We start from the raw sequence: 10463 nt of genomic DNA, 5'->3' as shown, positions 1-10463 counted from the left end.
ACCCCGCATGTCTTTGGGATGTGGGAGGAAACCGGAGCACCCGGAGGAAACCCACGAGGTCACAGGGAGAATGTGTAAACTCCACGCAGACAGCACCCGAGGTCAGGATCGAATCAGGGTCTCTAGTGCTGTGAGGAGGTGGCTCTGCCAGATGCACCAATGTGCTGCTGTAAGGATAAAGGGGAAATCTTTTAGGACTGAGATGAGAAAAACATTTTTTACACAGAGTGGTGAATCTCTGGAATTCTCTGCCACATAATGTAGTTGAGGCCAGTTCATTGGCTATATTTAAGAGGGAGTTAGATGTGGCCCTTGTGGCCAAAGGGATCAGGGGGTATGGAGAGAAGGCAGGTACAGGATACTGAGTTGGATGATCAGCCATGATCATATTGAATGGCGGTGCAGGCTCGAAGGGCCGAATGGCCTACTCCTGCACCTATTTTCTATGTTTCTAAGGTCCCTGAGAATGAGAATGGTGAGGTTGATGTTGAGGCAGTGTGCTTTCAGATTTCAGTGAAAATCGCATATTTATTTCCAAATTCTTCAAGGATTTCTGATCAATGCAATCTTGCAAACAGTCTGTGTCAAACATAAAGCGCTGCTGAATCAAAGAGGTTTCAAAATTATCTGGGGCACCCTTCATTTACATTTCAAAGTGCCGGCACTGGATCTTTGGCTCATGTTCCGCAGCCTGTAACCTGGTGATAACATTGACAATCTTCGCATCAGGGTCCCTCAATGTACAGATGTTGTCAAGTCCACCCCACCTCCTATACAGTGGCTTGCAAAAGTTTTCATACCCCTTGAACTTTTCCACATTTTGTCACGTTACAACCACAAACGTAAATGTATTTTATTGGGATTTTATGTGACAGACCAACACAAAGTGGCGCATAATTGTGAAGTGGAAGGAAAATGATACATGGTTTTCAAATTTTTTTACAAATAAAAAATTGAAAAGTGTGGCGTGCAAAAGTATTCAGCCCCCCTGAGTCAATACTTTGTAGAACCACCTTTTGCTGCAATTACAGCTGCAAGTCTTTTGGGGTATGTCTCTACCAGCTTTGCACATCTAGAGACTGAAATTTTTGCCCATTCTTCTTTGCAAAATAGCTCAAGTTCAGTCAGATTGGATGGAGAGCATCTGTGAACAGCAATTTTCAAGTCTGCCAGAGATTCTCAATTGGATTTAGGTCTGGACTTTGACTGGGCCATTCTAACACATGAATATGCTTTGATCTAAACCATTCCATTGTAGCTCTGGCTGTATGTTTAGGGTCGTTGTCCTGCTGGAAGGTGAACCTCTGCCCCAGTCTCAAGTCTTTTGCAGACTCTAACAGGTTTTCTTCCAAGATTGCCCTGTATTTGGCTCCATCCATCTTCCCATCAACTCTGACCAGCTTCCCTGTCCCTGCTGAAGAAAAGCATCCCCACAGCATGATGCTGCCACCACCATGTTTCACAGTGGGGATGGTGTGTTCAGGGTGATGTGCAGTGTTAGTTTTCCGCCACACATAGCTTTTTGCATTTAGGCCAAAACTTCAATTTTGGTCTCATCTGACCAGAGCACCTTCCTCCACATGTTTGCTGTGTCCCCCACATGGCTTGTGGCAAACTGCAAACGGGACTTCTTATGGCTTTTTTTCAACAATGACTTTCTTCTTGCCACTCCTCCATAAAGGCCCGATTTGTGGAGTGCACGACTAATAGTTGTCCTGTGGACAGATTCTCCCACCTGAGCTGTGGATCTCTGCAGCTCCTCCAGAGTTACCATGGGTCTCTTGGCTGCTTCTCTGATCAATGCTCTCCTTGCCCGGCCTGTCAGTTTAGATGGACGGCCATGTCTTGGTAGGTTTGCAGTTGTGCCATACTCATTCCATTTTCGGATGATGGATTGAACAGTGCTCCGTGAGATGTTCAAAGCTTGGGATATTTTTTTTATAACCTGCTTTAAACTTCTCCACAACTTTATCCGTGACCTGTCTGGTGTGTTCCTTGGGCTTCATGATGCTGTTTGTTCACTAATGTTCTCTAACAAACCTCTGAGGCCTTCACAGAACAGCTGTATTTATACTGAGATTAGATTACACACAAGTGGACTCTATTTACTAATTAGGTGACTTCTGAAGGCAATTGGTTGCACTGGATTTTATTTAGGGGTATCAGAGTAAAGGGGGCTGAATACTTTTGCACGCCACACTTTTCAGTTTTTTATTTGAAAAAAAATTTGAAAACCATGTATCATTTTCCTTCCACTTCACAATTATGCGCCACTTTGTGTTGGTCTATCACATAAAATCCCAATAAAATTAATTTACGTTTGTGGTTGTAACGTGACAAAATGTGTAAAAGTTCAAGGGGTATGAATACTTTTGCAAGTCACTGTATGTAAAGGTGGGGGTCAAATCACAGGTCAGCAAATCAGTGCAGTTATATAATAAGAACAAATAAAACACAAATTATTTGCAGACATTTGCAATGAGAAAGATGCAGCTGAAATTTATTTTGTGCACCAAGACTTTCATGTACAAAAGAAAATCAATCATATATTTACCAAAAAGAGAAAACTGAAGTCTGAATTTGATTTTCGTAAATTCATAAGTGATAGTAGCAGAATTAGGCCATTTGGCCCATCGACAGATTATTCTCTCCCTCCTAACCCCCATTCTCCTGCCTTCTCCCCATAACCCCTGACAAATCAAGAGTCTATCTATCTCTCCCTGCTTTAAAAATATCCATTGCCTCCACAGCCTTCTGTGGCCATGAATTCCACAGATTCACCACCCTCTGACTAAAGAAATCCCTCCTCATCTCCTTCCTAAAGGAACATCCTTAAATTCTGAGTCTGTGACCTCTGGTCCTAGACTCTCCCACTGGTGGATAAATCCTCTCCACATCCACTCTATCCAAGCCTTTCACCATTCGGGTATCTCCAAAAGCACAATAAATTATTGTTTAAGAAAGAACTGCAGATGCTGGAAATATCACAGGTAGACAAAAATGCTGGAGAAACTCAGCGGGTGAGGCAGCATCTATGGAGCGAAGGAATGGGTGACGTTTTGGTGACGTTTTGACGTCACCTATTCCTTCGCTCCATAGATGCTGCCTCACCCGCTCAGTTTCTCCAATAAATTCTTGCTATTGCGGGAGTGCAGCGTAGGTTTACAAGGTTAATTCCCGGGATGGCGGGACTGTCATATGCTGAGAGAATGGAGCAGCTGGGCTTGTACACTCTGGAGTTTAGAAGGATGAGAGGGTATATCATTGAAACATATAAGATTGTTAAGGGTTTGGACATGCTAGAGGCAAGAAACATGTTCCCGATGTTGGGGGAGTCCAGAACCAGGGGCCACAGTTTAAGAACGGAGACGAGGAAACATTTTTTCTCACAGAGAGTGGTGAGTCTGTGGAATTCTCTGCCTCAGAGGGCGGTGGAGGCAGGTTCTCTGGATACTTTCAAGAGAGAGTAAGATAGGGCTCTTAAAAATAGCGGAGTCAGGGGATATGGGGAGAAGGCAGGAACGGGGTACTGATTGGGGATGATCAGCCATGATCACATTGAATGGTGGTGCTGGCTCGAAGGGCCGAATGGCCTCCTCCTGCACCTATTGTCTATTATTGTTCTGCAGGTTTCAGTGTTCATTTGTAGCAATCACAAGCACTCCAGTGAAAAATGTCCCACTCAGGTATTCATGTCTAATGGCATCCTCGGTGACCTGGGCATCGACCCCTCCCTCTGCAACTGGATACTGGACTTTCTAACCAGTCTGTTAGGTTAGACAAGCACACCTCTTCAACCCTCACCCTGAACACCGGCGTTCCACAGGGCTGTGTGCTGAGCCACCTCCTCTACTCCCTCTTCACCTATGACTGCACACCTGTACATGGTACTAACACCATCATCAAGTATGCAGATGATACAACGGTGATTGGCCTCATCAGCAACAACGATGAGTCAGCCTACAGGGAGGAGGTCCAGCTCCTAGCAGCATGGTGCGCTGACAACAACCTGGCCCTTAACTCCAAGAAGACCAAGGAGCTCATTGTAGACTTCAGGAAGTCTAGGGGCGGCACGCACTCCCCCATCCACATTAACGGGACGGAGGTGGAACGTGTTTCCAGCTTCAGGTTCCTGGGGGTCAACATCTCCGATGACCTCTCTTGGACCCACAATACCTCAACTCTGGTCAAGAAGGCTCACCAGCGTCTCTTCTTCCTGAGGAGACTGAAGAAGGTCCATCTGTCTCCTCAGATTCTGGTGAACTTCTACCGCAGCACCATCGAGAGCATCCTTACCAACTGCATCACAGTATGGTACGGCAACTGCTCTGTCTCCGACCGGAAAGCACTGCAGAGGGTGGTGCAAATTGCCCAACGCATCACCGGTTCCTCACTCCCCTCCATTGAGTCTGTCCAAAGCAAGCGTTGTCTGCGAAGGGCGCTCAGCATCGCCAAGGACTGCTCTCACCCCAACCATGGGCTTTTTACCCTCCTACCATCCGGGAGGCGCTACAGGTCCAGGAACAGCTTCTTCCCTGCGGCTGTTACACCACTCAACACTGTACCTCGGTGATTGCCAATCACCCCCCCCCCCCCCCCCCCCCCGGACACTCCTCCCACCAGGAAAAAAAATAATTGCACTACTATGACTGTATGCACGTAAATATATTTATTTATTGCTCATGTTCTATGTCGCTCTTCCAGGGAGATGCTAACTAACTACATTTCGTTGTCTCTGTACTGTACACTGCACAATGACAATAAAGTTTGAATCTGAATCTGAATCTGATCCTATGATGGTAGTGTTAAAAATAATGAGCACTTCATTTAAAAAAAAAACAGAATTGATGAATAATCTGTGATTTAATAATAAATCTTCAGGCTACAATATCTTGAGGAACTTGCGGGTTATGTTGAGTTGTTCTGAAGCCGCCACATCTTCTGTCCCAGATGGCTCCTTGCCCCAGCTAGAACGGACTGGGGGTGAACATCGCTTTATTGGGTAGTAATCTGTTGGGGAAAGGGCTAAACTGAGTGAAGGTACACACAAATGCTGGAGAAACTCAGCGGGTGAGGCAGCATCTATGGAGCGAAGGAATAGGTGACGTTTCGGGTCGAGACCCTTCTTCAGGCTGATGAGGGGGGGAAGGGGGGGCGGGAAGAAGAAAGGAAGAGGCGGAGATGGTAGGCTTGTGGGAGAGCTGGGAAGGGGAGGGGATGGAGGGAAAAAGCAAGGACTACCTGAAATTGGAGAAGTCAATGTTCATACCGCTGGGGTATAAACTACCCAAGCCAAATATCTTTTTTTTTTAATTTTAATTAATTTTTAAAAGAAGAGAGAAAGAACAACAGAGGGAAAAAGTGAGAAGTGAAAAGATAGCACGAAAAAGCAGATAGAAAAGACCCCTGGGCTACCAAAGTAGCTAAATATGAGGTGCTGCTCCTCCAATTTGTAGTGGGACTCACTCTGGCCATGGAGGAGGCCCGGGACAGAATGGTCGGATTGGGAATGGGAGGGGGAGTTGAAGTGCAGACTCAGTGCAGAATCAGTGAACAATCTAATACAGTATAAGGTAACAGTAACACACTCATTAAATAGGGCGGCTCAGTGGGTAGAGCTGCTGCCTCACAGCACCAGAGACCCGGGTTCGAGCACTGGGCCTCTACTCGCTGGAGTTTAGAAGGTTGAGGCTGGACCTCATTGAAACTTGCAGAATATTGAAAGGCATAGAAAGAGTGGATGTGTAGAGGATGTTTCCACTGGTGGGAGAGTCTAGGACCAGAGGTCACAGCCTCAGAATTAAAGGGCGCTCTTTTAGAAAGGAGGTGAGGAGGAACTTCTTTAGTCAGAGGTTAGTTAATCTGTGGAACTCACGAGGTACTGATTGGGGATGATCAGCCATGATCACATTGAATGGCGGTGCTGGCTCGAAGGGCCGAATGGCCTCCTCCTGCACCTATTGTCTATTGAGGTAGTTGAGGCAGGGACTTTCACAACCTTTAAACAAACATTTGGACAGGTACATGGATAGGACAGAGGGATATGGGCCAAACGCAGGCAGGTGGGACTAGTGTAGATGGGGCACATTGGTTGGTGTGGGCAGGTTGGGCCGAAGGGCCTGTTTCCATGCTGTACGATTACAAAAAGAGACACGAAGTGCTGGAGTAAGTCAGCGGCTCAGGCAGCATCTCTGGAAGAGAAGTGTCCAGAACCGAACCATCTCGTGTCCATGTTCTCCACAGATGCTGCCTGACCCGCGGAGTTACTCCAGCATTTAAAGACTCATGATGTGTAAAGTGAAATGGCTTGAAGTGCAGGGTACCTGTTATACGGGTCTGCCGCCTCCCTCTCTGCCCGGGGCTGGCCTGAGCTGCGGGTTTGTGGCGGGGAGACGCCGGCTGCTCGGATCCACGGTTCACATTGAGCGGCTGCAGAGAGCTGGAGTGGAGGAGACGGCTCCGGTAAAAGGCCGGCACCTCCTGCCATTGCATCCCCTGCCATTGTAGCTTCCCTTCACCCGGCGCCTCCTCGCTGAAGTCATAGTTCCACCTGTGTTCGGCCGCTTCAATATTGGCCCTCAGTAGATGCTGGATGTCCTGCTGCATCTGGCGGTGACCTGCCGGGCCGAACAGGTTCCTCCGGACACGGGCCGGCTTCGCCCCGACCCCCAGTCCCACCTCCTGGTCCTCTGTCGGTGGATGCAGCATCGTCACCCCCAGCAGTAGGACTCACACTCACGCACACTCACACTTACACACACATACACACACTCAGACACACACACTCACACACACACACAGACACACACACACTCAGACACACGCAGACACACACACACACACACAGACACTCACACACACTCAGACACACACACACTCAGACACACACACACAGACACACACTCACACACACACACTCACCCACACACAGACACACACACTCACACACACAGACACACACACCCTCACTCTCTCTCACACACACTCACACACACACACACTCACACACACTCAGACACACACACACAGACACACACACACAGACACACACTCACACAGACACACGCACAGACACACACTCACAGACACACACACACCCTCACTCTCTCTCTCACACACACTCACAGAGACACACACTCACACACATACACAGCAGCTCCACAAACGGTTTACAGCGGCCTCACAGCGCCAGAGACTCAGGTTTGATCCTGACCACGGGTGCTGTCTGTACGGAGTTTGCACGTTCTCCCCGTGACCTGCGTGGGTTTTCTCCAGGTGCTCCGGTTTCCTCCCACACTCCAAAGACGTGCAGGTTTGTAGGTTAATTGTCTTCGGTAAATTGTCCCTAATATGTTGGACAGTGTTAATGTGTGGGGATCGTTGGCCGGCACGGACTCGGTGGGCCGAAGGGCCTGTTTCCACACTGTATCTTTAAACTAAACTATTCTGCAATTCTCTGGCGATCATTCTCAGCCTGCACAACCAGTCCGTTCCCGCTGTAAACTCAACTGGGCTGTGGAGGGGAGCGGCTTGTGGGGCGGCGCCGTCACAGGCGGGCGGTAAACAGCGGCCGAACGGCGGCATTGTGTGTGTGTGTGTGTGTGTGCTGTGTGTGTGTGTGTGTGTGTGTGTGTGTGTGTGTGTGTGTGTGTGTGTGTGTGTGCGTGTGGCTGTGTCTGTGGCTGTGTCTGTGTCTGTGTCTGTGTGTGCGTGTGTGTGTGTGTCTGTCTGTGTGTGTGTGTGTGTGTGTGTGTGTGTCTGTGTCTGTGTGTGTCTCTGTGTCTCTGTGTGTGTGTGTGTGTGTGTGTGTGTGTGTCTGTGTCTGTCTGTGTGTCTGTGTGTGTGTGTGCGTGTGTGTGTGTGTCTGTGTCTGTGTGTGTGTGTGTGTGTGTCTGTGTCTGTGTGTGGGTGTGTGTGTGTGTCTGTGTCTGTGTCTGTGTGTGCGTGTGTGTGTCTGTCTGTGTGTGTGTGTGTGTCTGTGTCTGTGTGTGTGGGTGTGTGTCTCTGTGTGTGTGTGTGGGAGAAGGGGAAGGGGGGATTTGGGAGAGTCACCACTGATTTGGGAGGGGAGGGGAAGAGAGTGAGGGAGAGAAGGGAAGGGAGGAGAAGAGAGTTTTGTACAGTTGGCAAACTTGCTGCTCAGGCGCCAGCAGGTAGTTGTGTAGTAAAGGGCTTGTCCCACTTACGTGTCTGATCGGCGCGCTGTGCCGCGCTCTCCCGCGTTGGCAGCGGCAAACTCCCGGCCTCGTCGCCATAAAGTGCCACCCGTGACCCAGCTCAAATACATTCTCCTTCCCCGCCCCGGCGCCACGTTTCCCGCCCGGAGTCCCGCGGCGCTAAATCCCAGTGACTGTGGGGTGATGGATTGTGCAACAGACACACTCACTCACACACACACACACTTACATACTCACACTTACATACTCACACTCTCACACACACTTACATAGAAACATAGAAACATAGAAATTAGGTGCAGGAGTAGGCCATTCGGCCCTTCGCGCCTGCACCGCCATTCAATATGATCATGGCTGATCATCCAACTCAGTATCCCGTACCTGCCTTCTCTCCATACCCTCTGATCCCCTTAGCCACAAGGGCCACATCTAACTCCCTCTTAAATATAGCCAATGAACTCACACTCACACACACACTTACATACTCACACTCTCACACACACTTACTCACACTCACACACACACACACACTCACATTCACTCACACTCGCGCACACTCACACACACACACACACACTGACACATGCACTGACACATGCACTCACACACACGCACACACACCACACTTACTCACACACGGACACATCCACTCACACACACACACTTACATACTCACACTCACATACACTCTAACACACACACTCACACGCACAGTCACACTAACACTCACACTCGCATTCACACACACAGACACACACTCAATCATGCACTCACACACACAGCCACAGTCAGTCACACACACACACTCAGATTCACCACCCTCTGACTAATGAAATTTCTCCTCACCTCCTTCTTAAAAGAAAGTCTGTTAATTCTGTGACTATGACCTCTGGTCCTAGACTCTGCCACTGGTGGAAACATCCTCATCACATCCACTCTATCTGAGCCTTTCACACATACAATTATACTATATACTACATACACAATTATGAGAGGCATAGTTAGGGTAAAGAGCCAGAACTATTGGCCTCAGGTGAGAATGTCAAAGACTAGAGGGCAGAGCTTTAAGGTGAAAGAGGCAAAGTATAATGGAGATGTGTGGGGCAAGTCTTTTTTACACAGAAGGTACATAGATACATAGACAATAGGTGCAGGAGTAGGCCATTCGGCCCTTTGAGCCAGTACTGCCATTCAATGTGATCAAGACTGATCATCCACAATCAGTACCCTGTTCCTGCCTTCTCCCCGTATCCCTTGATTCCGCTAGCACTGTCTAACTCTCTTTTGAATACATCCATTGAATCGGCCTCCACTGCCTTCTGAGGCAGAGAATTCCACAAATTCACAACTCTCTGTGTGAAAAAGTTTTTTCCTCATCTCAGTTCTAAATGGCCTACCCCTTATTGTTAAACTGTGACCCCCTGGTTCTGGACTCCCCCAACATCGGGAACATGTTTCCTGCATCTAGCCTGTCCAATCCCTTAATAATTTTATGTTTGGGTACTTGGGATGTGCTGCCATGAGTAGTGGAGATGGATACGATAATGGTGTTTAAGAGGTTTTTAGACAAGTACATGGATTCACTTATTGAATTGATTGAAAGATCCAGCATGGAAACAGGCCATTCGGCCCACACTTGTTCTATGCTATCCCACTTTCACATCCACTCCCTACACACTAGGGGGCAGTTTACAGAGGGGCCGATTAACCTACAAACCTGCACGCCTTTGGGATGTGGGAGGAAACCAGAGCACCCGGAGGAATCCCACGCGGTCACAAGGAGAGCGTGCAAACTCCACACAAACAGCACCAGAGGTCAGGATCGAACCCGTGTCTCTGGCACTGTGAGGCAGCAGCTCTACCCGCTGCACCATTGCGCAGGGCATGGAGGGATAAGGATCACGTGCAGGCAGAGGAGATTAGTTTAACTTGGCATCATGTTCAGCACGGGCAATGTGGGCTGAAGGGCCTCTTCCTGTGCTGTACTGTCCTGTGTTTTATCTGGTCAGTAAATCTTGTCCCAACCCTTAAAACAATTTAGTGCCCATCTCCCATATGTAATCTATGTAAGGCTTTGATCAAAGCCATACAGACCATACAGTTCAGTGCATACGAAGTATAAAACATGTACTTAACAGCTGTATTAATCAAGAATCACAGAACAGTAGTTTGATTAGTACGGGTGTCAGGGGTTATGGGTAGAAAGCAGGAGAATAGGGTTGAGAGGAAACGATAGATGAGTCATGATTGAATGGTGGAGTTGACTTGATGGGCCGAATGGCCTAA

The 10463-nt window shown here is 48.3% G+C and overlaps 1 protein-coding gene across 1 annotated transcript; it reads right to left on the bottom strand.

Annotated features, from left to right (window-relative positions):
• Window positions 1-4697: 4697 nt before the first annotated feature.
• On the bottom strand, window positions 4698-6794 carry LOC116983664 (cyclin-dependent kinase inhibitor 1-like). Its single transcript, XM_033037418.1, has 2 exons — window positions 6324-6794; window positions 4698-5010 (listed from the first exon to the last, which is right to left on the bottom strand). Exons 1-2 carry the CDS (start codon window positions 6706-6708, stop codon window positions 4883-4885), a joined length of 513 nt encoding a protein of 170 aa, XP_032893309.1. The 5' UTR covers window positions 6709-6794; the 3' UTR covers window positions 4698-4882.
• Between the last annotated feature and the right edge of the window lie 3669 nt (window positions 6795-10463).

This window comes from Amblyraja radiata, chromosome 19 (genome assembly GCF_010909765.2).
Source record: "Amblyraja radiata isolate CabotCenter1 chromosome 19, sAmbRad1.1.pri, whole genome shotgun sequence".
In the NCBI taxonomy this organism is placed as follows: domain Eukaryota; kingdom Metazoa; phylum Chordata; class Chondrichthyes; order Rajiformes; family Rajidae; genus Amblyraja; species Amblyraja radiata.
This window is presented reverse-complemented; position numbering and strand designations above follow the sequence as displayed.